Consider the following 27,937-nt stretch of genomic DNA (forward strand, 5'->3'; position numbering starts at 1 on the left):
GACAGCACTCTCTTCAACACTGGTCCTATTTACTGAACACTAGTGTTTGAAAAGGTTTACACACAGCGTTATATAGTTTTACCTGGGTTGCTTGTGTTGCTGGCTGACTTCGGCTAATGCGCTCGTCAACAAAAGCGGAGTCTGTTGCCATAGTGACCACACGGAAGCCCAACTCCTTTTTTTTTTTTTTTTTTTTTTTTTTTTATCTTTATTGAAAACATGTTCAAAAATACAAAATTTTCAGACATGTGTTCAACATAATGTTATACAAAGATACAGGGGTATAAATCAAAATAAATATAAAACGAATAAATTAAAATTCTGATAAATGACAATATTGGAAAAAACGGTTTCCATTAATATAAAATCAGAATAGAAAAAAATACAACACATTCCTCTCTAAAGATTTTTCAGTACAGTTTGACAGTTTTAGGTAGTTTTTTTTTTAACAATGTTGTAAGTTTGATAGTAGCAGGCAGCAGTTCGTGCCAGCTGCTTTCCGAGCGGAAGCACGTGACACGAGCCGCTGTGCGCTCCAAATTTGAAAAGGTGGCCGCTGCGCCGCCAGCGGAGGAACATGTAGCTCAGAGAGAGCGGCTGTGGGTGCAAGCTGAGGCCTGAGACCTGGACCTGATGAAACAAGACTGCCGACTGGACTCCACAGCCTTTGTTTTAGCCCTATTACATATAAAAGTAAGCCATTTTAGCCTGTTTTATTTCAGTTTTGGATGGCGACATTTGTCGTCTATGAAAACAGTCGTGTTTATGGAGCCAAATACAAAGCAGCGCTTGTTTTGCTAAGCTAACGCCAGATCACGCTGTCCTTTGCTTGTCAAGTTTCCTACTTTTATTAACATAAGTGCTGCTTGGTGTATTTGAAGTATGCTGAATTGAAAAGTGAACTCTAACGAGGATACAAAATAAAATATGAAGCATTAAATTGTTAAATATTTGAAGCGAGTTTGGCACTATAACCTTCCCAACAGTTAGGTTTTAGATAGCTTTGCAATATATGGCATAAATTGTGTGTAATACATTTGCAAAATTTCATGTTACCTCTTAGAAAACATTTTGTCCTTGATGATATTTGTATGTTTTGTGAGTGGGAGCCAGAAGGTCTTGAAAAAAGTTTTATTAGTTGAACACAAGGCATTGGCAGGTCTTAAATGCTGTACTAAAGTCTTTAAATTAGTTTCACGACAGCGCACCAAAACTTTTCTCGGTGCGCTGTTTGTCAAGATATATTATGAGCAACTTGTGTGAAGGGCCTACAGTTGTTTTAATGCTCTCGCTTCTTTAAGCGGCTGAGCTGCAGAGCGGCTCTGAGACAACAACACTGTCAGCACTGGTAGTTTGTAAGTGGTGCTGAGGTCCCAGGGGTCCGGCCGGGTTGGCTGGCTGTTTTTGGCGGCTGCAGCTCCGGTTAAAGCGGCATCCCAGCCGGCGGCCCCTCACGCGACGGGGCATTTAAACCAAGCGCACGCGCTCACATGGCAACGCTGATGGAACAGCTGAGCGTGTTTTGTGTTGGACCAGCTGAGTTTACCGGCCATTTGTGTGCTTCACCAAGCTAACCACGTCTGTGCCAGGAGAACAAGCGACTGACTCACAGCTAAGACACCTCTTGGTGTTGCATGACCTTCATTTTTTATCATAAAGTGAGTCCATCATGGCAGAAAGAGAACCAGCAAGGCAGGCAGCATTTAAGCTAGTTAGTTTAGCTCCCCAGCCGTCAGGTGGAAACACGGTCTAAAGTGATAACTTCATTTTTTCTGGAAAGTTTTCTCGCTTTCATAACAGTAGGACTTAATGCTACTTATTTATTTCTAATATATTGCGTAATTTGTTGACTAGATAGTAACACCAGTGTCAGCCTGGGTTTTGAAGTGTCTGTTAATCATGAGTTTTACTAACTTTTATGGGTGTTTCACAGGTCACTTGGCATCCTTGACTACATCTTGGTCTGAACAGTGTTTTGGACAAATAGTGCACACAGGGGGAGGAGGATGAATTGCACCCCTGATTTGGATGTCTACCCCGAGAGCTGTAAAAATCAGCTCTGCTATGGAGTCTCGTTTGACAGCGGCTACTCCGGTTTATTTAACAGCCCACGGAGTGCCAGTGGAACCAAGTATAATCCACGTTGGTCCTTGTCTTCAGAGGAGTTCAATGAAACACCTAAAGAAAACCTCCAGTTGTCTGTCACCCCAAAGAAGGAGAGGACAAAAGAACCAGTCAGATCTTTAGACAAAGATTTCAGGGGGCTACAACAGCCATTAACAGTCGGCTGGTGTGAAACTCCCAAACTTACAAAGAGAGATGCCACATTGCGACGCAGGCTTCTCACATGTAAATCTGTCACAGATGTTAAAACTGACAGCACAAGATCGCCATACACTACTAAGAGGACTGAATGTTCCTGCAGTGTTGGGTCTGAGCTTTGTTTCAGTGCATGCTTTGACTCTCCAGACACTGTGATATTGGGAACTTTAGCATCAAGCACTTTGAAATCTGAATTGGATGTGCCGCTGTCCGGTGGGAAACGTCGCCTCCTCTTCTCTCAGGTGAGGACCTCCACTCTCCAAGATGGTAAACACAACAGCCGTGACCTCTCCAGTTTTGAGAGGAAGGATTCTCTGTCTGACACATATCTCAATGAAAGCATTATCTCCTCTGAACAACTCACTACTGAGACCCCCTGCCTGAGAAAACTCCTGCCTGCCCTGTCTAAGGAAAACCCTCAAACACCAGTCAACAGTGTTGGAGTCAATCTCTGTGAGAGTCTTAGTGTGCTAAACACACCATCATTCACACCTAAATACAACAGGTAGGTGCTTTTTAGAACTTTTTTTTGTTTTTCACATTTTCTGCACATTTTCATAGTAAATGCATTTGCCCGAAGGCATGTGTTTTAACTCTTACCTGTCATCAAACAGGTCCGTGTCTGAGGACAGTGGTTTTAGTTCCCTGACTCTTGACAAATCCCAGGACTCGTCAGTGGACCATGACGGCTCATTTCAGGAACTGCTGCTCTCTGCCTCAAAGGGAAACTGTGAAACCCCAAATCCAGCAGAGATAAAGCGGCGCTCCCGTTTGCAGCGCCAGCACAGGCTTTCCACGCTTAAAGAGGGGGGCTCTCAGTCTGAGGAAGACATCAGAAACATCAGTCAAGTTTGTACAGCTGCTGACTTGACGGAGAGAAATAATGAACATAGTCACCATTGCCACAGTGTCTCCAAGGAGGATGATGTTTTTGGTGACAATGCCACTCCTCTCAGTGCCACTTCTGGCAAACTAGGTAATGCTGTGACCCCGCTTGGGAGGATCTCCATGAAGCAAGACTATGTCACCCCTCATCGGTCAGCCATAGCCAAGCAAGATAACATAACACCTTGCAGCACAGCCTCTACCTCCAGAGATGTTACTCCCCTGAGGAAGGCGCCAGTCAATCTCTCACTGACTCCAGCTTTGCAGCTCGTTCATGCCATGTGCCAGCGGAAAGCCCAGATGTTACTTGATCAGAGTCCAAGTCTGGAGGAGCAGCTGAAGTCTGCGGCATCACTGGCAGAGACCCCTGTTACACTCAAGACTACCATGCCATTGTCAGGACTCATCGGCAGAAAGATGGGCCTCGGGCAAGTGGATATCCTCACAGAGCTGAAGAAGAGGAACCTGAGGCACATCCTGGCTGTCATACTTGGTCAGCTGTCCTCAGAGGATGTCTACAGGTGAGGCATGAATGTGTGCACGAAACTGGGATCTCTCTACTGCTGTACAAATTCAAATCTCTATCACATGTTCATTTTTTGTCTGTGTTTTACATCTACAATTCAGTGCAGCTGTATTACTTCCCAAAAGTAAAGGTTGTTTTAAAACAAACAAACAAACACCTTATTTATGCATTTCGTGGTGCTCTGACAGTGTTGGGCAGGTGTGCAAGAGCTGGAATGAAATCATCCAGCAAGACAAGCAGGCCAGCCACAGGAGAAGACTTCACCTAAATGAAGTGGAGGCTGCCCTTGAGGTAGGAGAGTTGCTAGAAAAGGTGGGACAGTGACACATACAACTCGTACTGTGTCCCACGTTTGCATAAGTTACTAAAGTCCATTGTTTCATTGTTGTTTGGCTGCCTCAATTATCTAGCATAATGATTGTTTTACTTCTGTCCAGGTTGTCAGGGTTGATAGAGGCTGGTGATGAATTCTGTTGTCCTGACTCTTCCTATGTTTTTTGTTGTGTTATAGCTTGGTGGTGCTGTCCACGTCCCAGATGCAGAGACTAGACTGACTCTGCTGAGGAGGTCTGTCCTCAAGTCGGTCCAGGCCCAGTCCAGGACCTCAAGCTACTGCACCCCGCAGTCTGGAAAAGGCACTTTAACCCCATTACAGCACAGCGCTTCACATTCAGGCAGCAGCAGCAAACGGGATAAGTTCCTGCAGGTGAGTTGAGAAATCAGAGATAAGACAGAAAGTTTCCTCAAATCTTACAACTAAAGATGTGGACATACTATTATTGCACAACAAAAAGCAATTGATCATCTTGTTAGCTTATACAAGGGAATGCCCAAGAAAATTTGCAGTTAAACATGTTATTGTAATTATCATTCACTTCAGGTTAAAAAAAAAGGAAAAATAAAACAATTTCTCTGCTTTCCAACCAGATTGCCAAAACCCTCTTCAATGATGAGTGCCTCAAAGCATGCCCGCGATGCCAGCATCCAGCGAGGTGTCACTCAGTTAAAAGAGAGGCAGTGTGCAGCAGAATTGACTGTAGTTTCCAGTTTTGCACAGCTTGCTTGTGTGCTTTCCACGGCTCCAGAGAGTGTGGCAGCCACTCCGCCATCCGTCGCAACAAGAAGGACACACTTCTTCCAGGGAGCGCTCAAAGTAAGCGAAACCTAAGGAGACTGTGAATGAGCGGAGGATGAATTTTATTCCCTCATGCTGATCAAGCGTCACTTTGCAGTCTGGTTGTGAGTGGGCAAGGCATGGCAACGAGGATACTGATATCTGGTCAATACTCAAGGACAAATTGTCTGCCCATTGATGTGTTTGTGCCTTTCTGCATGTCTTTGTACTGTAATTTTTGTCTCTTTTTTCAGTAGACTCACTTTTATGTTTTTAATTATGAATGTGGAAGAGGTCTCACCAGCAGTGATTGAAATCGGTGGAGCACTTTCTCCCACAGACTCAAATTGATCTACTGTACAGATTTTTTTTTTAAATTCTTTTATGAGATCCTCAGGTTTTACCCATGTCTTATATCTTGTTCACTTATGATTGTACAGTGTTCTCAGATAGTTTTAAATAAAATTGTTTTTTAAAATATATTTGTCTTCCTTCTGTCATTGTCATTCATGAAATGATTTGTGATTCACTTCTGATTTGAGCTCAGCTTTGAGCAAATTTGTTAAATTCATTTGTCAACCTTTGGCGCCATCTAGTGGTTAGAATTATTTCTTGCAAACTGCAACAGTGTCTTCTCATTCAACTTGGCCTGCATGCTAGTTACCTTAAATTGTAACAATAAAAGGAAATCTGGAAAAAGGAATAAAATAATAATTAAGGAATGGCAGCATTTCTCAGGTTTCCCCATAAGAGGCGGAAACAAACTTGTTCTGAACTTGTTTTCTTAGTTAAACTTTTACTGCCCCCTGTGTTTTGAAAGAGTCCTACTTCCATAGCAACGTGCAGTGTGTCTGTAATTACACTGAAAGGTTTGGTGAGCAGCGTTAGCTGGCCAAATGTGTCCAAATGTGCTTGCTTAGTCTTTAGCTCTGAAATGATCTGGACAACTTTGTTGTGCATTATAAGTCTAAACTCACTTTGTTTGGTAAACAATGTATGGAGAGGTAACTACAGGTAAGAGAAGAACATTTTAAAATTCCACTATACTATCCATTGAGAGTTTGGTAAATGTATGGCTTTAATTTTTTTTGTGTTCCTTCAGAGTGTCCTCATCTTACTGCTGGCAACTTTGTGAGTACACACTGTCACTGTTATGTCAGTCTTTTACAGTAAAATTTGCTTCTGTACAATAACAAATTGTGTCCCTTATGAGACTCTATGTCTACTGATTCTTTGTTTATAATGTATGCAGGAGTGCTGTCTGGCCTCTGATAATATACTGGTACACTTCTTCAATGATTTTTTGAGTTTGCCGGTAAGGTGATATTTATAGATGTATATTATTGACAAAATCTCTCCTTCCCCCCTACATACAAATAACTGAATATCTAGTATTCATCTCTCTGTAAATGTAATAAAAACAGTTGTAAAGATGTAATTTTTTCTAGCTGTCAAGCTCTTTTTATTGTTTGCTCTCTTTGAACCCAGTCCTTCCCAGAGGCTTTGCTGTACAACCCGGAGAGCGGGGTGTTTGAGGTGGTGAGTGAGGCAGCGGAGTGTGTGTCCAGGAGGATCAGGTCAGTGTTACACCGCAGTAAATCACAGCTCTTCAGTGATGAGCCCACAGAGCTGGCCAGCAGCCCCCCAGTAGACAACCGTTACACTGTCTGTGTAAGTAGCGGATGATGTCCTTGAGTTGTTTTGGCTTTTTGAGATGTGCTGAAATGTTTGTGCAGTAATGATGATGACGAGTCTCACACTTATGTTTGCAGTGTCTGGGTAAAGAGCAAGGCATTCAGTGGATCATGAATGAAAGATTCCCCTTATTCATTCAAAGTGACTGCTACTTTGAATACAGGTACTACAAGTACATAGCTAACTTGGTCTATGACTAAAAGAGCTCACACAAATTCTAGATACTTCACCTATATTCTGCAACGATTGTAAACTTGATTAAACACAAAGATGTATAATCTACAACATCATACATACATGCTAAATTGTTCTTCCACATTGTTTTTCAAATTTGTATCAGCAACTAGCAACCAGCATGTACTAATAACTTGAATTGTTTTATTGGCTATCACCATTATATGTCTGCTACAGGAATGCTTGATTAATTAGTTTGATCGAAAAGATCGGAAATTGGATGGGCCATTTCAATCAGCTATGCCTCAGTGGTATACCGCTGTTTTCTAGCAATGATTTTGTCATTGATTATGCTGCATGAACGTACTTTATAAATTAAGTGGCACTGGTCAAAGTTAAGCACCTCCATTAAATATTTTAACAGCGGTTCCTTTGAAGCATTTGAGATTATGTGAGAGGCTGTTGTCCTAGTTCCATCTGCATTTTAATCCCCCAGTACCTTATGCAGCTCCCGTGTGAGGCTCTAGGGCCATATCACTGTTCAGATCACATTACTGACTGACCCACGCTAGCTTGCACTTTGCACATAGAAGCAATGGCAATGCACTAACAATAGCTAAGTTTGCCGATTTAATTTTTGCATGCAGTTCATTCTTCTAGAAAACACATGCTTATCTACTCTACGGTGGTACACATCTCAGCTGTTTGTGCCTGCTCTCCGGTCTTTCCTAGACTAGCCAAGTTGCTGTATCAGTGGGAGCCAAAGCTGTGTGTCCAGAGGAGAGATGGCAGCTCAGGTCAAACCATCCATTCAGCCACAAGACAGATGCACCAGGAAAATAACAATGTGCTAGGGGCAGGGCCGATGAGGATGTACAAGTTGGCATGTTCACCCTCCGTTGGCCGGCAGGGACACGGGAGGCACAGCAGCCCAAAATGCTGTGATTCATCCGGATGTTTCTCCTGCCTTCCTGAGCCAGTAGATCCATGGTCTGTTTCCCCTTTTTCCTCCTCTACCCTCAGCTTTGAGAAATCTCAGAAGCACCAGAGCCTGCCATCAGCTGGCACTGTGGAAGAGCAGTGTCTGAAAGAGGCCAATACTCAGGAGTTTGAGTCATCCAATGTACCATTAGAGTACCTGGCTGCCAACGTGATTAAACAGGTGATCAAAGATTCAGTGAAATGGATGGAAGAATTCAGCCAAGCAAATACCTCTGACTGTTCCAGCAAGCCAGGAGATCAGGGAAATTGCTGTACTCCCACAAACAATTACTTTGAAAGTGAAGTGTGCCGCTATTCAACGAGTGAGAGCTGGGAAAGCCAGGAGGAAGACAAAAAGAAAGTTCAAGAAGGCAAGAAGGAGAGCGGGGAGCAAGAAAAGACCAAGTTTGAAGAGAAGAATGAGATGGGGACTGAGGGGGCAGAGCAGGAAAATGCTCTTGATATTTGTTACCATGGTACCTGTTTCCATGGCAGTAGACAGGGCTTGGATAAGTTCAAGGAGTTTTTATGGGGAACGCCAGGAGAGAAGCTGTTTTGTCTCTGGATGGATATAGAGAGACTGAAGGCTACACAGCACTGGGAGCGCAAGAACAGGTAAAGAGGAAAAACATGGCAACTGCACTGTGGTTACAGCACGTGGTTATGTCCCCAAAAAACATTATGATTATGTAACTGGCCTCATGCAATGATTGTGCATCTGTCATCCCCCACAACTAACTGATATTTATATAATGAGATACACTGTCATAGGCTACAGGACAGTCAAGTTAACCCTCCTGTTATCTTTGGGGTCAGTGTGACCCCAGTCAATGTTTAATGTCTCTAAATACATGATTGATTTCATGACTTTTCCTAATTTAATGGGGACAAGTGGGTAAACATATAATTAAGATACGTTTTCAATGTCCTTTACACAATTTATACACATTTTGGTGTTTCCCTGGGGTCAATTTTACCCCAGGCCTTAGCTGTTTAAAACATATAAGAAAATATCAAGATTTTACACACATTTGTTTGGGTTGTTTTGGATTACAATGAAGAAACTATAACATGCCATTTATAATAGTCAAAAAAACTTGATTCTGCTTTAGGACCCTAACATAACATAACTACCCCTGTGACAGTGTTAGAACCAGTGATTGTGTACACGACACGGGAAGGGAAAACATAATTACCACAAGAACTTGATGTATCAGGGAGAGTATGTTTTATTTTAAGGGTTATTTAATTAGTCAGCAGAGAAACATTAAGTACCCGACACAAGCTGTAAACTTGGGTAATGGTTTTAATTCATAATCATTTTCTGGAGGTTTAAATTACTGGGGTCAAATTGACCCTAAGTGAAAAAAGTTAGTAAATAACAGGAGAATTAAGTAGTTTTTTTTTTTTTTTCTATTGTCATTGTTTCAACATGATTAAACATGCTGAAACATGGGAATCAAAACTTGACAGTGTTTTTTTTTTTCCTGCCTCAATCACTGTTCAGACATTTGGTCCTGATGAGAAGCCGATATCTGCTGAGCAGCAGTCCCAGCAGACTGAATGTGGAGCTGCTCTCCAGACTGGGCCTCTCTACCTCCCCCTGCTGGACAGATGAGAAGCTACGCTCGGTTCAGCCGTGCCTCACAGAGGCTCTGGTCTTCTACTGGTGAGGGTCAGACAGCATTTGACTTCAGAAGAACCACTACTGTGGGTGCATTTATGTCTTGCCTGAGCTGGATTATCAATGTCTGTTGTCAACTAACAATCGCTAATATGGCTCAGTCTTTGTATAAATGGATTAATTTGGTAAATCACTCTCCCTCCACTGTCTTTTCTCTTGAATGCCCTCAGGGCTCCCAGGTTCTGGATGTCCCAGGGTGTTCACAAAGACTGTGATGAATCCCCTCACCTGGGCCTGTGGACAGAGAGGCACCTGAGGCCTGCGTTTGGGAGAGACTCCCTTCCTCACTGTATAAGCCAGTCCCCTCTCCGTCCTCACACCCGCCTGCCCAGGTCCCCCAACTCTGCCCACACACAGGTAGGAAGACTGGGTGGTGGAGACATCGCTGGTGCTGAAAAGTTCCTAGGTGGGCCAGAATGTCCTCTGAAACGGCATTGAGACTCTTTTATCAGAGAAGTGAAATGTGTTAGCTGTTGTTATATTTTTACGAATGGCCTTGTTGATTACATTTTCTACTCTCTCTCTCTCTCACTGTGTGTGTGTGTGTGACCAGTTATATTCCAGTGGCAGTATGAGAGTGGAGAGGATGCTACAGGCTCTCTGTGTTGACTCTCGGGCTGGTTTATACTTTACACACTTCTGTGAACAATCTGGAAACCAGGTACAATAGCAGCTGCTAAGTTTTAATTATATACTTGTCATTCAACATCATCCATTACATGCCATTATGGGCATCATGCACTCAAAATACTGGATTACGAGAGCTTTAGACATCATTAAGTGGGGCGGTGTCATGCTGGACTGTCAGTGTTTAAACTTGCTGTGACATTTGTTTCATGATAGTGACTGACCGTCTTTTGTCCTGACTCAGCTGTGGGAGAATGCAGTCAGCCTGTGGACCGAGCTGCAGCACTACCGTCAGCTGTTCTACCAGGACGGGCTGGATGCTTACCAAGTACAGAGGCGGGCGCAGGTCAGCACACATACACACAAACACTCCCACCTCTCAAGTAAAAGATCAAAGTTTGTCTGCTAAGAATTTCATTTAAGTTTTTATTTGTTCCCTATTCTTTTAACTTAATCTCAAGATGGTTCCTAAGTTAGGGAGAGAGGATGTTTACCACAGTCCAGTTTAAATACGGTATGAATCCTCCACTGTTGCCAAGGTAACATAACAAAGACCCAAGATTTTTTTTCTAGCTAAAACCAGGCCAAGTTACTAACATTGCAGTTGGCAAGCTACAACCAAAGTGGTCATATCTGAACATCAATAACCCGTTATGCCAACATGGATTGTTTGTATTTACACTGTCAATGTGCTGTAGCAATGTGTTCCAGCTGCCTTTTACTCTCTCTCTCTCTCTCTCTCTCTCTCTCTCTGTCTCACACACACATATATACATACACACACCTGCTCTTATTTGTTCACTCTCATTCCTGGCCACCCCCCTTGGCTGCCTCTCTGCTTCCCTTTACCCTCTTTACCCCTGACTAAGTGGGGAGATTTAAGGGCCCATAAAAACAAGTGAGTCAGACCCCCCCAGCAGTGCGCCAGGCCAGTCACCCAGAACCACCCTGTCTGGTTACAGCTGGACCAGGGAGGAAAACAGATTTGTCCAGAATGCCTCACAGTGAAATCTACTTTCCCTCGGTTAACCTTCATTTCACCAGAGCGATCACATTCAGATGAGTGTCTCTTTCCGTTGTGCCACGGCCAAGAGTGTTAAGTGAGAGATGTTTATGTGGTGTGATGGCTGCAGTGATGAGAGACAGTGAGTGCAGTGATGCTGAGTATGACAACACTGACCTCCAATGATGAGGATGATGAAAGTGATGATGATTGTGATGAGAAGTGTTTGTGAAGTGACGACATTTTTATGATCTTTTCTCTTCTCTTCTCCTCAGCTCCTTTACTCCACCTATCTGTGCAGCTCTGCTAGGAGGAGCGTTGGTGTAGAGGAGGAGATGAGGAGGGAGGTGTACGACCGATTGACGCCTGCCTTCGAGGAGCTGTTTGACGGGGTGGGGGAGCACTGCGTGACCCTCCTCCTGGAGCCCTGGACCCTGATGCTTGCCAGGGATAAAGAGTCATACCAGCAGGTTGGTACATCCAATACCAGGCTCAATTCACCTTCATCTTCAGGCCAGTTGATTTTGTGGGTTTAGACAACTGCACAAAAAATACAATGACATAAAAGTAGAGCATGTGACAAAATGATGAATTTTTGCCATTATATGATGTGTGAAGAGTGTTGGGATCGATCTGATTAGAATGATTTGTCTGAGCCTGAAGAGCAGGTGTGTGTTTGATTTCCTTTTGTGTGTGTGTGTATGTGTGTGTGTGTGTGTGTGTGTGTTTCCTCAGGTGTGTGTGCAGGAGGAGGTGCGCAGGTTAGACAGTGCAGAATACAGGGAACTGCAGAGCCTGTACGAGGAGTCAGAGCTCCGACTGAAACAGGTATTACCATGTTGCTTAGCAGTAGAATAACATTTAATTACTACTCAGTTGTCAATAAAATGGTTGAAATTTTTTCTTTCATTTAAAATTTATACTAAAATGAAAAACATTTTCACTCCATTAGCCAGTTTTTAATGCCAACATTTACACTGTTTAGCAATAAATGCCAAAAAACAACACAAATATATTTTCTTGTAATAGATTGGTATCAAAACCCCATGTTCGCCGGAAAAATGGTGCAAGTTACTTCATTGTTACTTCATCAGGAGGCATGAATAAATCTTCCAGCGAATAAAACATCATAGATTTTTGAACAACCCACTCATCTCATCAACTCAGTGTGCGTTTGTCTCACCAGCTGGCACACCGCTGGTTTACATGTTCGAATGAGCCCCCCTCATGTTGTGTCCCACCCCGATATCCTGTTTCAAATTAACACAAGATGCTCTCAAAACGCTGATTCACTGTGACTTCACATACAATAGTGTGTTGCTGCTTTTTTTTTTTTTTTTTTTTTTTTATAAAAGCAATAATCCATTTTACACTGAGGTTTACAGCGATGTTTGAACAGTTACAAGGTGTTGTGAGGCATGATGTGACATGGAAAAATTGTTGCAGAGCCTTTTGCGCCACATTTTTTTCTCAGAAAAGCATTTGAATGCAGCACCCTTCTATCCCCCCCTTCTCTCTCTCTCTTTCTCTTTATTCTCTCCCTTTGTCCTCTCTCCATCTCAACAGGAGGAGCAGCGCAGGTCCACAGCATCTCCTTCCCCTTGTTCTCCTTCTCGTTCGTCAGCGGGCCGCCAGGAGTCTGAATCCTGGTCCAGTGTTCCCCCATGTTACCGTGGTTACCGTTTAGGTTCCCTACTTCGCCACCGCAACGAGATCAGGCACTTCCTGTCTTTCCTCCAGAAGAGGGACGCCAGGTGACTTATGTAACACACAAAACTTCTTTGTCAGCCTTTTGTCTGTTGCATATGTTAAAGTCTGCCGGGAGAGGTTGGATTTTACGACTGTTTCGCTGACTTTTCCTATAGTACTTCATAAATATAAGAAGATGATCATGTCAGTTTACAATTATATACATGATGTGTAAATGTGCGTCATTTTATATTGACCAAATTCTCTTCATTTCTTAAAAAAAACATTAGATAAATCAAGATTTGCAATTAAGTATGAAATTAAGACAAGCAAAAAGAAAGAAAGAAATTACTCTTAAAGTAGAAAATTAAAATTAGAATAGCAATTTTTTTTAATGACCAACTCTAACCATAAAAATTACCAGCCCTAACCTGGAAAATTAGCAAAAACAAATCATCATAATATATATTTATAGTCATATATTTATTTATAATTAACTTACAAGATAATTAAAGTTAGCTCCAAACCGTAAAATAATTACCATAACATTACCACAAAACTAAAAAAATGGAAAAAAAAAGAAAGTTACTCAAATAAATAAATAAATAAATAAAATAAAACCTTTCTAAACAAAAGTCAGTGGGTTGATGACACAGAAAGCTTTCTGGAGTGTGAGTGAGTGTGTTTTACACAGTTTACATGAATGTTACATAGATTGTGTGAACATGTGTGATCCTGTTCAGTGTCCACCTGACCTGCTGGCTGGACCTGGAGCAGTACAGGAGGACGCCTCACAGGGACAAGGCCCTCAGGCAGCAGAGATCGTCCCACATCGCAGACAAATACCTCAGCAGGAAGTATTTCTTCGGCCCAGACAGCCCTGCCTCAGCACAACAACAGAGCGATGTACGTCAAGCCAGTCACATCGATTGTTTAGAACGTATCTTCAGATTTATCGCCATTCTTTCAAATCGACATGACAAACGTGCCCGTTTTGGTGCAGCGATGACAAACAATTTTAAGCCTCCATAGAGTTTATATTATTGTGAGCGTCTTGTTGAAGAATTGGACAGGAGGGGGGGCGGGGGGAAACAAGGTGCCATGACACCCACAAGATGGGATATGAGCCGCAGCTGAGGTTAAAGATTCAGAGTTGAGAAACAAGGGGTGCTACAGCTTTCCCACAAGCTCCCATCTCCCTTCTTTGGCATCGTGTGGACTTCATGCTGACAGCTCTGACAGCGGGGTGTTGGTGCAGAATGCAGGATGAGAGGGGCATGGTTAGAATTAAGATGAGATGAAAAAGAGGATTGTGGTTTGGATCCAGAAGACAAAGGCGATCAGCTCCAGTAACAATGACAGTAGGATGAAATCTCTCCTGACGTTTATAGTTGCAGGCTCGGTTTCTGGATCCTGAGATTACTGCAGGAGGGCATGGTGCAAAGAATTAGGATGAGCAGAGGGGACACTTTGTGGTGGGCCTGATAATCTCCTTCGGGACACCAGAGATGGCTGCCATAGAAATTTTTACAGCCCTGTCATGGAAAAGAGAATTGTTTTATGTGTGGTATAGGACGTATCAGCCAAATGACCGCTCAAGAACAATGATTTCAGGGTGTTCCTACGGCTCACTGGGCTGAGAGACATACAATGTGCTTGTTGACATCACAAATTTAACTCTGGCACATGCCCATTGTCATTTGTCATCCGCATCTCATAAATATCGTCAAAATAATCCTCAGAATTGTCCGATTGAATGAGAACGAGGCGATCCTGCTCATTCTAGCGCTGCAGGATTGGGTCTGGCACGGGGTCTAGCATCTCTGTCTTGGTTCTTGTCTGCGTGAGGGATGTAGAGAGACTGACAGCTTTACTGCTTTGGCCCTTCGCTCTCTCAATCACTCAGTCCTCCAGTCACAGACTGGCCTCCTTTCATCTGCGGACTCTCCCACTCCACTGCCACGACTGGTTCTCATTTCTGAAGTGTGTGTGTGCGCAAAATGTGAGGGAGAGATCGGAGGGAATGAAAAAAAGGAGATATAAATAGGAAGATGTGGCCAGAGCGATGTATAAAGAGTGAAAGCAGACAAGGGAGATGAAGGGAACAGAGGGACTGTGGGAGTGACGGAGAGCTCAGCAGGAGTCAGGAAGGAGGCCATTTTTCCAGTTGGGTTTCCTACTGTGAGCAGCTTTCTTCTGGGTTGGACTGCCTCCTCATATGTTCCTAATGTGGTTTCACAGAAAGCTACAGACATCCACACTGAGACATCTTTACCATGCATGTTGAACCCATGAGAACATTCGAACAAGCCTTAACTTAAAACAAATCTTGCTCCGCCCACAGTTGCTGCTTTTGCATCATTGTCTTGACGGTTTCATCTTCTCTGTATATTTCATGTGTGTCTGTTTGCAGATAACCCGTCTGGCAGGCGGACTGGAGCGTCTGAAACTCGAGCGTCTATCCAGAGCGGTAGTCGAGGAGATCCAGCAGATCGTCAGGAGCCATATTGAGAGAACATGGCTGCCTCAGTTTCTGGCCACAGCGGAGTTCACGCAGAGGCAGAAACACAAGGTGGATATCTGAGAAACATCCTCCCTGTTTCCTCATCCTCTGCTCCCCGTCCTGTGTGTGTGTAGAGGGCTTTAGGTCAGGTATCGCACCCTTTGGCGCCCATATTGGAGGTGTAGCTCTTACATAACAGTGGCTATGCACTAGGGGTCGACCAATATTGATTTTCAGGGCCGATACAAGTATTAGTGAGTATTGTTCCACTGTCTTTCAGATGGAGGGGCAGCATCTGAGTGGTTTTCATATCAGCCATTATGTAAATTAAAATTACTATACTGATTATTGGAGAACTCTTAATATAGGCCCTGATAATCTGCATGACCGCCCTGTTGCTAAAGTCACAATGAAATGACATTTTGACACTTGTCTCTTGCCTCCTCAGTTTGATGTACTTCCTTTCAAAAGTGCAAACTAATGGCAAATCAGAGGAGGAGAGAGGGGCAGTTTTGTATTTGAAAATGTGAAGGTTTTATTGGTTGAAATTTTTGTTCATGCCTACTGGTTGAGCTTGATGTCACCACTGAAAATTGAGTATTTTTAGGATGTAGATGGGATTTTGGTATGAAAGTAAAAACATTCCAAACATGTGCTGGCTCATTAGCCAACTAGCAAAGCCAAAAACCTTTCCTTTGAGAATTCAGAAACTCTAAGAAACCAGCATATTTTTCCAAGCACTGAGTTTGAACCTGCTATTGTATTTACCACCTGCAAAGTGTTTTTTGTGTACTTTATTGATCCCAAATTCTTGTGTTACAACAGCAGGTTCTCCAGACAGGAACAGTAATGCACAAAATAAACCCATCAACAGTGGAAGAGAGAAATATCTATCTCTAGAAAAATAAGCACAACAAATAACTAATAAACAGGGATGCACGATATTGAAGTTTGTGCCTATATCCGATATGCCGATATTTTCCCACTCTTTTGGCTCATGCTGATACTGATATATGCACATATTTTTTTCCACCTAACTATGGAGAACATCAGGTCTCCGTAGTTACGTCGTTTATTATGCCTGCTCTTATTGTGAAGGCCCACTGGCAGATGCAGACATGAAACACAATGCTTTTCATGCCATGTACACATTGCACTGGGCAAAATAAGAAAACTACGCCAACTTAGGTGATGTAAAACATGCCATTTTTATTTTTATATAATATCTTCTTTCAAACAAAACGGTAAGACTCATCCTACTGAAAGAGGCTTGGATGATTGTCTCCCTGAGAAAATCTGAGAAAAAACAGCCACAATCAGGGCAGATTTGACCTATTTCACATTTCAACATGTCATATCGGCCGATACTGATATTTCATGTATATATGTGGGGTGGGTTTGAGAAACTACAAAGCTGAGAGCTCTCTGTTAGACAGAGGTTTACATGTTGTCGAGAGTTATTGCTTTGGCCAGGAAAGATCCTGACCGATACAGGAAATCTAGGCATCCAGAAACCACAAAGCCAGAAACCTCAAATTGCGGCATCCAGAAAAGACAGGCATCAGGGGTCATGAGACAAGCCACTAAATTCAAAGTGCAAATAAATCCAACAAAGTAAATCCATAAAGAACCTAATCATCTGATTAAAATCTCATAAAAATCCCCATCTCAGCAAACTTTCTGGATAGATTTTTTTGTGGCTCTCAGCATCATAAAATATCTGCTTGATTTTCAAGCATGAAGCTCATATCAAATGTCTTTTCCTGGGGGTGTAACCGTAGCATTACCCTGGAGAGTAAAGTGCAGTGTTAAAATGTCCACCACACAGCCATGAAGGTCATGACCCATTGGTGGAGATTGTCAGTATTGTTTGCAGCGGGGACAAGAGCTGGAAACTGGGTCAAAGTCAGTGTGGTTCAGTTGGTGTAATGTTAAAGTGACGATGGCATTGTAAAAATACAGTAGAGGATCATTGCTGGATTTATTGCCCCCCCCCCCTCATTCCTCATTAATGGTCAGGTGTCATGGCCTTGACAGAGGATCGCGATAAAACATCAGACAAGCTTTAGTGCACCTGCTAAATGAGAAACCACAAAGTGCATCTACATGCTGCTTGTTGTCTCGGGTTGCCTCATCAGATGGAAACGCATAAACCACAGATTCTGCTGCTGTGCCTCATTATGTTATCAAGTTTACCTTGTTTTGGTCACACCAATCCTCTAATTAGGTAATGAGAGGTAGACGCAGTTTAGCGTTACAGGCTGCCGGAGGGGAGAAGGAGTGGAGGGGCGAGAGGTGAGATAGCTAGACGTCAGACAGGTCAATGCGCCCTTGAGAGGGAACATGGATTAGAGGGAATAAAGATCGAGAGCAAGGGAAAGGTGAAAAGAGAGGAGCACTTCGGTTACTGCTTCAGACAAAGCAGGAGTGTGTGGAGCAGAGAGGCAAGTCAGGAGCTCAGTGTCACCTTGTAACCCTAGTTTACTCAATGTCTGACTGTTGACCTTTTGTGTGTGTGTGTGTGTGTGTTGCAGCCCCAAGCAGCAGACAGGCTCTCAGGAAAGGCTCATCGCCGCCACAAGAAGAGCAGAGAGTCCTGGAAGGTAAGGAGGAATTCTCTGAGAAAGCTGGATATTTTGAATGGAGGGAAACAAGGCATTTCCTGGCTGAAAACAGTACGTGTGATTCAGTTCAGGACTTGGCTTCATGCACTGGTTGTGTCAAACATCATTTTGGCCAGCTTTCTCTAAATTTGATCCAGGATAAATAAGATTAAAGCATCAGCATTGCTAACCTATGTTTAATTGTCTTTGGAGTCGTTTCCATGCCGCTCTGTTCCTGTCCTCCCGTCCTGTCTCCGCTGCAGAACACAGATATAAAACATGAACATGTCAAAGTTCAAGCAGGATGATTGCAGGAAGGAGTCTCACACAGGATTGGGGCTATCATTTTACAGAAAAAAACTACTATCTCAACATTGGCAAAGGACAGGTTTTCTGAACACTTGCACCTGAATAAGAAAAACAACAGAATCTTCTCATTTTCTCTGAGCAAAGACTCACTGCCTTTCTGGTTATCTTTGCCAAGGATGGGAGCTGTTTATAAGGACAGTATGTATGCAAATTTATAATATTTTGTTAAATCTGGCAGCTTAGGATCTTTACCTGTGAGTAGATGATGATGATGACAAAAAAACACTGCAAAATTTCTCCATTTTTGCAAGTGGTTTAGTCTCATTCAGTGTTCAAAACCTGTTTTTCTTCAAACAAGTGGTAAATATCTGCTAGTGGGGTGAGATAATCTTGTTAGTTTCCAATGCAGTTGCACTTGTTTCAGGAATTCTTCTATGAAAAGGCATAGATTTGTTGAAACACTAATATCAAGAAAATGACAACCCATTCAAGAAAACTCTGGACACAAACTGATTAGTGTTGGAAACAAGAGGGATTTTCTCATACCACTGGCAGAGGTTTTCACTTGTTTTCAACAAAAAGCGAGATTTTAAGACTACATTTGTGACTAAATGACGAGTTAAGATGGAAACATTTGCAATGACTGTGTGTTGTGCAGCAGCTCAAGCCATCCAAACCAACAGCCTTCAAAGCGCTTGTCCAATCCTCCCATGTGTCCCTGCGGCAGGTTGACGGGCTGTGGATGAGTTCCTTCAAGGAGATCCTGGCGTTTCGACGGATCCTCCTCAACCCTGTTACCTGCCTGCAGTTCCAGCACTTCGTCTCCACCAAGGGAGAGTTTCTGGAGAACGATGTGCTCTTCTGGCTGGAGGTCCAGAGGTACAAGGTAGGAACGTGCGAGAAGGACGGACGTCCTGGTGGCTCAGCTGCTGCAGTGTAGCGTAGCAGCTGCAACGTCGTGGATTTGAATATTGGTCAGGGATCTTTGTTGCATGTCAGTCAAATAAAAAATCTAAAATTGTCTCTCATTTTCAGTCAAAGCTATTCTGAGTCAAATGAAAACAAGAAATACGGATTGCGCTTTCTGTTGCTGTTGAAAATTTCAGACTGCCTAAATCTTATTCTCTGAAAGTTTTTAACCTCTTTCCTCTCACCCGTGGGATTTGGCTTCAGTATGATATCACTTTGATTCTCAACATGGCTGTGAAGTCAAAGTGCTTCCATGAGCTAAAAAACATGATTCCATGCTGGTTGGTTACTTTTTTTTTTTTTTTCTTCTGCTGTGGAGAAATGCCACAGTTTAAAGTCACTGAACCCCAAACCCAAATCTCTGCAGAGCCTGACCTCTAATGGTAAAAAGTTGGGTGCCTGGTCTTCGGTGGCAGGTGGTGCCGGCACCCTGACAGAACAACAGCTGGTGACATCACCTGCCACCAAAGACCCGGCACTCTACTTTGACAGTAAACACGTCAAACAAACTGTACGATACATTCTGCAAAATGACCCGTGTGTCCAAATTCCCTGACGGGGATTCCCTGCTCAAACGTCAGTGATATTCCAGAAATGCCATCACCAGTAGGAAATTGGAAATGGGTGCGAACTTATCCCACTGCTTGTCTGTCGTGTCGCCCGTCTCGCCCCGTGTCCAGGACCTGTGTCACTCCCACAGTGACGAGGCCACCGTCCAACAGAAGATCTCCACCATCATCAGCTGTTTCCTCCGCTCCTCTGTGCCCCCCGCCCTGCAGGTCGACATCCCCCCTGAACAGGCCCAGCACATCCTGGAGAACCGCCATGAGCTGGGGCCCTACATCTTCAGAGAGGCACAGGTAGTGTGTGTGTGTGTGTGTATCTGAAGTGCATTATTGTGATGCTTCACAGTGTACTGCAAACCTCTGAGACTGCGGATGCGATTGTATTTGTTTATGTGTACAGATGCGGTGTTCAGACGTCATACATCATTCATTTTTTTTTACCAGGTTGCCACTGAAAATGTACATGTTGTGAAAGTCAGCCTGTGTATGAGCTTCTCCAGAGCAAATGAGAAAGAGATATAGATTAAAATAAATAAATAATTCCAGCACAATTTACAACTGTTTGACCGAATAGGTGCTGATATTTACTCACAGAGGTAAAATGAGCTATGTTTTTCAGACTGAGGCAAACTGATGCGGTAACGCACACAGCAGAAATTGTAAAAGCACAAGACAATGGCTCCACCCTTTGTGTGTTTTTTTTAAATTGGTCAGTCTTTAACAAAGGTGATGCTGTTTTATTTATATTTCTTTATTTGTGAATTCTGTAATTTCATGTTTGCTGATTTCTCTACGTTTTTCATGAGAGACTCCTGTGAATGGCATTGTGTCTATTTTTCTGTTTGTGTGCGCGTGTGCGTGCGTGCGTGTGCACAGATGTCCGTGTTCAGTGAGCTGCTGAAGCTGTGGCCCCAGTTCCAGGCGTTGAGGAGCAGCGTTCAGGAGGAGCAGCTCCTGCCTCTTCTGAAGAAGAAAGGAGTCAAACACAGAGCCCGACTGCTGAGGCAGAGGAGGAGAGAAGAAGAGGAGGAAGAGTGGAGGAGGGCCCAGGTGAGGACGCTGCTGTGTTTTCACTGAGGGTGAAGCAGATTCAGCCAGAGACTGTGGTCAGGAGTGGAGGAAACTTATTACATTTACTCATCTTTCTGTAACTGAGTAGGTTTTTTACAAAGTACACATTTTGTATCAACATCACTACTCTTAAAAACACAGACAATATAATACATGTACTTGTTAAACCAGAGCTGGGTTAAAACCCACCTGAAGTGGCACAAACAGCCTTCTTCAGGCTGTGAACATTACTACATTATTGCATTTTCAACCTCAAACCTGCTTTGTACAGGAGGAGCTGGAGAGGCAGGAGTCCAGTTATACAGAGGACGAAGAGGAGGAAGATGAGGTGGAGGGAGAAAGCGAGGGAAGTGGAGAAAAAGAGCTGTCAAGAAGGCAGAGCACAACTCTGTTTTCTCCCAAGTGGCAGGTAAGGAGTTTGCTGATATTCCTTCGGGGGAAACATTCATAATCTGTTTAGCTGAAAATGGATTTGTGTTGAATGCATCATGAAGAAAGCCCAAACCAAAATTAGGTTTTGTCTTTTGAAAACTATCTGAGAGGACAACTTGTTATGACAAAGACTGGAGTGATGAAAATGAGGCCTAAACTCAATTGTAACACTAATTCAAAACAAGCCTGAACAAATCCCACCACAGACAATAAAGGAGTAACTCTATCCTCTAATCTTTTTGTGTTTGTAATCGCATTATATTTGATTGTTTTTCTGGATGTGTTCCCTCAGTTGTCGTGGTCCTACTCCAAGTACATGGCAGCTCTGATGAAGGAAGAGGCGCTGCTGAGGAGACAGAGTCAACCGGACGACTCCCTCTCCACGGCCTCAGGTACACACACACACACACACACACCTTTATGTCTGCTAGGACAGGGGTTTTCAAAGTTTGATGTTCTGGAGACTTTCAATAAGCCACACCCCCCATTTGAAGCAATTTGCCCGATAGGGACCCTGATATCAAAAGATATTTTGGTGTGTATTAAGTATTAACTGCTTGTTGAAAAACATTTAAATGCACAGGGCAATCTTCTAGTAATTTTTTCTGATTTTCCTAATTGCCTTTATTCATGTTTTTGAAAAAAAAAAAGAGAAGTGAATTTGCTCAAGTTTCAAAAGGTTAAACTTTTAATGTAATACTTGGACACTGATACATTTACTGCATTGCAACTGTAATGTATAGTGAAATTAAACTAACTCTCATTTTGTTGGGGATCTCCTTGCTTCAAGGACTCCACTTTGAAAGCAGCTGTCCTACCACACGTCCAACACTCTTGATTCCTCATTGCTACTGCTGGACAGGCTAAATGCTGAAAGATATTATGTTTTTACGTTCCCCACGGTGCAAATCAAACCCCCATGGAGTTCATTTTACCTGGCAGGTGAAAACAAAAGCAACGTCAAACTAAAGGCCTCCACAGGTCACATCTGTCTAATTATGTACAACTCTTCGCTTCAGCCTGGCCATCAGGTGTCAGTGTGCTGTGCAGGAGTTAGTCTGAGCCCATACGAAGTGTAAATGAAGTGGGATGCTAAGGCCAGAGTTCCAGCCCAGAGTTCCAGGGCTATTAGAAAGGATGCACGGTGCAAATAGGGTTTTAATGGGCTGGTGCAAAGAGGCCTCAGATGGAGAGCATCGTGTTGTTCATGATGTAGAGCAGCTCAGTACTGAGGCCGAGGACTTGGGTATTCTTGTTCTTGACATAAACAGCATTAATAATTGTTTACGGGCTGTACCAGGAGGAGCCTTTGTAAATACTCCACTGCTCGTGCCTCCAGCGTCATTAAACTGTCTCCATCTCCTCTTCAGACTCCTCCTCCGGCTGCAGTCAGAAGTCGGCAGGCAGCAAGTGCAGCCAGCGGCAGGCCACCCCTCACTCTCTCCAGACAGGGAACAGACGTAACAGTATAAACAGGAGTGATGCTAAACCAAAGTAAGTGTCAATACTCACTCAGCCGACTCCAGCGATACCTCAGAGGGCTGCAAGTGGCTGTTAGATCAAGTGAAGCCAAAGTGTAAGGGCTGACACCGACACTGGACTCATACTGATGGACGAGGGTGACTGACTCTGTCACTGGAGCACAGGGGATGAAAACTGAGAGCAGAGGTACGTGGCTGAGGATGGATTTCCACAAGGGAAAATCACACTTTAAACCCTGTGACAAACACTTGATATGTTCCCTCACCTCCTGAAAACCAACAATCAAATCTAAGTTAAAAAGAAAAAAGGTTTTCTGCTGCCGTGTTAATCATGCCTGACACTGAGACCCATGAGATTATGATTATGTATGTCAGCAAAAAAGGAATAACAAAACAGCGATGTGGGCTGTGATCAATCATTGCTGACAATATAAACATCATGTATTTTCATTAATTTACATTTGCCAACAAGTTTAACCAAATGAAGACAAATGTACCTCATCATGCTGGTAATCACTCACTAATGTTTCTTAAATGGTACAGTAGACAGTGACAAATTAAATGTTTATTTCCATATTTTTATTTAAAAAATTCACTATTAATACAATATATTATCTATTTACATACATCATAGGCATTAGACTATACAAAATTTGGTGAAATCTTACATACCGCTCAATGTTATAACAAGAAAAAGGCAACATTAATAATTATATTTTTGCATCATGATGGGTTGGCATGAATGTAAGGTTACAAAGAACAGTGTTATTGTGAAACAACTAAGTGTTGCATCATCTATAAAAATAACATTACAAAACAGCAACATTTTGGTTGACAGCTGGTAACATTATCGTCCATCAACATGAATATAATATTGCACTTACATTGGCATGAGACAAGCAGTCATTACATGGAGAATGTAAACACCAAGAGCTCATTCTGCAGAGTGAGTCATTACAGATTGTTCAGATAGAAATACACTATGATTTCAGAGTAACTTAGAATTAAAAAAAAAAAAAAGGACGCGTGTTACTTTAGTTTGAATTTCTATCTACACCACTGAGAATGTTTCATACTTGCTGAACAAGCTCCATTTTTATGTTCAAAGAGCACAAATGTTCAAGGACAAAAAGTTTGTTGTTTAGGTTCATATAGTAATTCTTTTTATCTTTGTATTTTTTAACATTAGTGTTCACTACAGACTATGTTCACTGATGAAAATGTTACTTTGAAAGGCAATTTGTGAGAATATTCTATAACCCTAAGGATAAATCACCCTAACAGGTATCTTTTGCATAAATGGGGAATTATTTGTTACAAAAAGCCAGGGTTCAGTGTATCCCAAGAACCTTTTTTGAATCAAACGCTAGAGGCAAAGGCCACACAACAACAACAACAAAAAAAACTTTGTCTGATCTTGTGGCTGTCAGGCACATTTTTCCCTTTTCAGACTGCAGCCATGTACAATTAAAGATCAGATTTTCTGCTCTATTTGAATGCAGATGTGTTTCTGTGTTTATCAGTGGAATCCGATGCGTAAGGCCTTGTTCTTTACCATGGTGAACTTGCTGACGAACACCCTGGCAAAGGCGGGCTCCACCAGGTAGTGGTAGGACTTGGTGACGGTGGGTGGCGGCTCGGCGAGTGTCACTGGGGGCTGTTGTTGCAGCGAGGTGGCGGAGGGGGAGAGGTACTGCGAGGCCCGCGTCACGTAATCCAGCAGCCGCCGATACTGCTGCTCTGACAGACGCTCACGAGCACCGTCACCCTGTGGACAGGGAAGGGAACCAGCCGATTACCACCTGATATACTGACCGTTTATGACACCAGTGTCCCATCATGGGATGGAATTGGCAGGGACCTCAAGATGCAAGTTGCAATACTTTACTTTACTTTTATTGTCAGACACAAGTCTGAAATTTGTCTTGCACCTTGGTAGCTCCATTTACAAACATTTAACATGACACACATTTAACATGACATTTTACAAACAGCATCATACAAAAAAAAAAAAAAAAAAAACACATAGTGACTGAAGAACAATAACCCTTCACCGTGCCTCCGATCGGGGATTAAGCTCTGTGTTCAGTTTTAGGATTGACTGATGCACAAAAGAGTGCTTCAGTCTGATCTTATGAAACTGTGGAACTCTGTATCTTCGGTTTGATGGTAATAATTTATATTCACTGGTCAGGACGTGGTTGGGGTTCGAAACAATGCTGTTAGCCAGCCTCAACATATTATTGTGGTAGGCTGACTCATAAAGTTCCACAAGTGGCTGACCCACAATCTTGGAGCAAATTTTAATTTGATGGAACAGTTTTGATTTTAACTTAACAGACAAACACTTGTACCATGTTGTATTGCAATACTGTAAAACGCTCATAATAACGGAAGTAAAAAATAAACGGAGAATCCGTTTGCTCGCTCCAACAGACCTGAGGCGGCGGAGAAAATAGACTTTTTGTTTTGTCTTTTTGATGACAGATTCAATATGGTCTTTCCAAGAGAGCAAATTGTCAAAAACTACACCCAAATATTTATATGAGAGTACCTGCTTTATCTCCTCATTATGGATAACCAGATGGGCTCCATGAGAGTCAGATAGGGGACCAAAAATCACTTCCTCTGTCTTCTTTGTATTAATTTCAAGAGCATTATTATCGCACCACTCAACCAGTTGTTTCACACCTTGTTGGTGCAGCCCAGGGTTGCCTGTGCTGCTTAAAAGAGATATTAAGGCCGTATCATCAGAGTATTTTAAGATATATTGATTTGGTGTGTTTGAGCGACAATCGTCAGTATAAAGAGTAAAAAGTAAAGCTGAGCTCACGCAACCTTGGGGGGCCCCAACATTGGTGGTGATAGCAGATAGGCCACCAACTTAATATGTATGTAAGTCATTTTGGATTACTTTTATTTAAACACCGGACTATGGAAAACAGCTGAATCATACCTTTAATGCAGAGACTCATTCATTTGTACCTGATGTACAGAAATAAGCCTCTATAAATCAGAAGACTGAACCGCCTCTCACCTCAGTGTCATTGGTGACTGTCTGCTGCTGTAAGGTAAGGGTGAGCTGGCCCTCTCCCGCCTCCTGCTCACACTCCACCTGCAAAGAAGAGGAGCGGTGAGGGTTAGGGTTAGGGTTAGGGAATATTGATTCAGATGTCTGCTCAACACCACCTCCAACCTCAGTGCAGAAAACCTCACCAGAGACTCTCCAGGAGATTTTGGATCTTGGTGACACCTTTCCTTACCTCGGTGATGGGGAAGGCCTGCTGCTGGGTGTCTTCACTGAGGCTGACAACAAACAGGACTTCTGAAGTGAGCAGGAGGCAGCCGGCGTGCTCCTGCCCTGACCCACTCACGATGGTCACCTCCAGGGCCATGTGCACCTCCGGGCGGCCCAGAGACTGGAGCATTTTCCTGTGGCCACAGAGGAAGCAAAGGCAGATGTAAACAACCATAATGAGAATGTAATAATGTGCAGCGGGTGATATCAGGGGGGGAGATTGGATGTTAAATAAATTGCCTGCTGCATACATACAAGCCAACATTTGTAAGATGTTTTCTAATTGTATGTTTGCACTGACCCACGCATGCAGGCAGAAATCAGTCCACAGGTATACACTGTTCCACTTCCTTGCATTGATGGGAGGTCACTTAATCTAAGGTCTACCCACATACAAGCGATCATACATGTCAACACGGATGTACACATCCTGTAATTTAAGTTCCGCACATGTGTTTCGTGTGGGATTCCTCCCACACACACATCCAAGAGGGGAACATGCGTGCAGGCCTCGGTGTTCAGTCATGTAGCTCTGACAGCCTGTTTACATGGGAAGACAGGTGTGTGTGTGTTGTGGAGCAGATGGTCAGGCAGCCACAGTAGACATCTTGGTGAATTAAGTTCTGTTCAGTGTTACTGTGCTGCAACAGTCTGACCCCTTCAGTGTCTGGGCTACCTGCAGTAGTAAAAATAACTGATGGCTGCTTGATGGAAAGCAGTTTGACTGCGATGCAGCACAGATAAAACCATGAGGGAGTATTATCTCAGCATTTAGCTATTTTCATCTTTTCATGTTGCTGTAATGTGAGCAGAAAATACTTCCTAATTTCTTGGGTCAAGGAAATACAATAGCAGTGCTGTCCAAAAGAAATGTTGTGTTAACAATTTTTAAAGGTAATTTTTTGGCATTATTGCTTTATTTAATAGTCACAGTAGAGAGAGGTGATGACATGCAGCAAAGGGCCCGAGGTCAGATTCGAACCCCGGATGCAGCGACCAGTACTCAGCCTTAACAAGTGGTACATGCTCCTAGAAGGTGAGCCACTGGGGCGCCACCCTGTGTTAACTATTTGGCCTTTCTTTAATTTATAGACGCCGCCCCCCAGAAAAATAGAATGTTTTAGTGAAACTAAAAATTCATCCGAAAATGCCAATGCCAATGGGATAAACAACTCGTTTTCTACAATTCCTGGTAAGTTCATCTTTTGCAAGTACATAGCTCCTACAGGATTTTGTGATCATGTTAAATGTTCCACAGAGAAAACACACTGCAGATACTTTGTGCTTCCAACCTCATTTTTACGATGCAGGACCAAACTCCTGCTTGGCACAACATACACACCCTCTACACCCTCACAGCTCTCCCAACCTCCAAAATCCAAAAAACAAAGGCACTTCTCCGTTTGATGGCACTGGGACATATCTCTGGACAGGCTCATAGTTAAACAGCAAGAACAATTTCTAGCTGGCGGCTTTGGCAGAGTGCTTATAAAAACCTTTTAACAAGGCTCTATGAGAACAAGGGAGGGCAGGCTGGCTACCATGTGTGGGATCAAGGTCAAACATCTTTCCAGGCTTCTTTTTTTCTTTAAGGAAAGTGGGTAATAGACCCTCCCTGATTTTTTTTAAAACTAAGACAGCAGAAATGATGAGAGGTGGATGAAAAGGGATAGCATATTCTGGATAGATTCCAAGAAAAACAGACAAGCACACATGCCAAACTTCCAAGAAAGAGCTGGACAAAAACACACTTTTAAGAAAAAAAGGAGCCCACAAGAATAATAAGTGACACTAGGGTTTTACCAGACATATTTCAGGTGGCTGTTGGGGGCCTGAGCAGACTTCTGCTCTGCAGGCAGGTAGAGTTGTTTAGGAAGCTGCCACAGGCCTGCTCCATGCAGGATACCTGGCAGAAGAGAAACACAAACAGAACAAGAAGCATCAGCAAAACCACCGGAACAGCTTGGCCACGTGACAGAAATGTATCGATTACACAGATTTATTT

At 43.0% G+C, this 27,937-nt stretch overlaps 3 protein-coding genes across 5 annotated transcripts in view; 2 read left to right on the top strand and 1 right to left on the bottom strand.

Moving 5' to 3' along the window:
- The first annotated feature begins 536 nt into the window (after positions 1–536).
- fbxo43 (F-box protein 43) lies at positions 537–5,327 on the top strand. Its single transcript, XM_030071543.1, has 6 exons — positions 537–693; positions 1,934–2,827; positions 2,937–3,728; positions 3,922–4,024; positions 4,245–4,439; positions 4,661–5,327. The coding sequence occupies exons 2-6, from the start codon at positions 2,007–2,009 to the stop codon at positions 4,910–4,912; spliced, it is 2,163 nt and encodes a 720-aa protein (XP_029927403.1). The 5' UTR covers positions 537–693; positions 1,934–2,006; the 3' UTR covers positions 4,913–5,327.
- Positions 5,328–5,839: 512 nt separating this feature from the next.
- On the top strand, positions 5,840–23,640 carry rgs22 (regulator of G protein signaling 22). Its single transcript, XM_030072091.1, has 22 exons — positions 5,840–5,851; positions 6,100–6,162; positions 6,336–6,518; positions 6,620–6,705; positions 7,449–7,595; positions 7,740–8,312; positions 9,205–9,366; positions 9,552–9,738; positions 9,935–10,042; positions 10,253–10,354; positions 11,287–11,481; positions 11,747–11,839; positions 12,578–12,765; positions 13,444–13,606; positions 15,114–15,272; positions 17,738–17,806; positions 18,843–19,001; positions 19,765–19,944; positions 20,527–20,700; positions 20,993–21,130; positions 21,446–21,545; positions 22,524–23,640. The coding sequence occupies exons 1-22, from the start codon at positions 5,840–5,842 to the stop codon at positions 22,649–22,651; spliced, it is 3,369 nt and encodes a 1,122-aa protein (XP_029927951.1). The 3' UTR covers positions 22,652–23,640.
- A 112-nt stretch (positions 23,641–23,752) lies between these two features.
- The window catches only part of vps13b (vacuolar protein sorting 13 homolog B), a 379,425-nt gene continuing 375,240 nt past the window's right edge, over positions 23,753–27,937 (bottom strand). For all 3 annotated transcript variants that reach the window (XM_030071613.1, XM_030071615.1, XM_030071614.1), the window contains 4 exons: positions 27,736–27,838; positions 25,898–26,066; positions 25,672–25,749; positions 23,753–24,402 (listed from right to left, as the gene is read on the bottom strand). In XM_030071613.1, the coding sequence (XP_029927473.1) occupies positions 24,154–24,402; positions 25,672–25,749; positions 25,898–26,066; positions 27,736–27,838 (599 nt within the window). In that variant the 3' untranslated portion in view covers positions 23,753–24,153. The remainder of the gene's footprint in view (positions 24,403–25,671; positions 25,750–25,897; positions 26,067–27,735; positions 27,839–27,937) is intronic.

The sequence above is a fragment of the Myripristis murdjan genome, chromosome 16 (genome assembly GCF_902150065.1).
Source record: "Myripristis murdjan chromosome 16, fMyrMur1.1, whole genome shotgun sequence".
Lineage (NCBI taxonomy): Eukaryota > Metazoa > Chordata > Actinopteri > Holocentriformes > Holocentridae > Myripristis > Myripristis murdjan.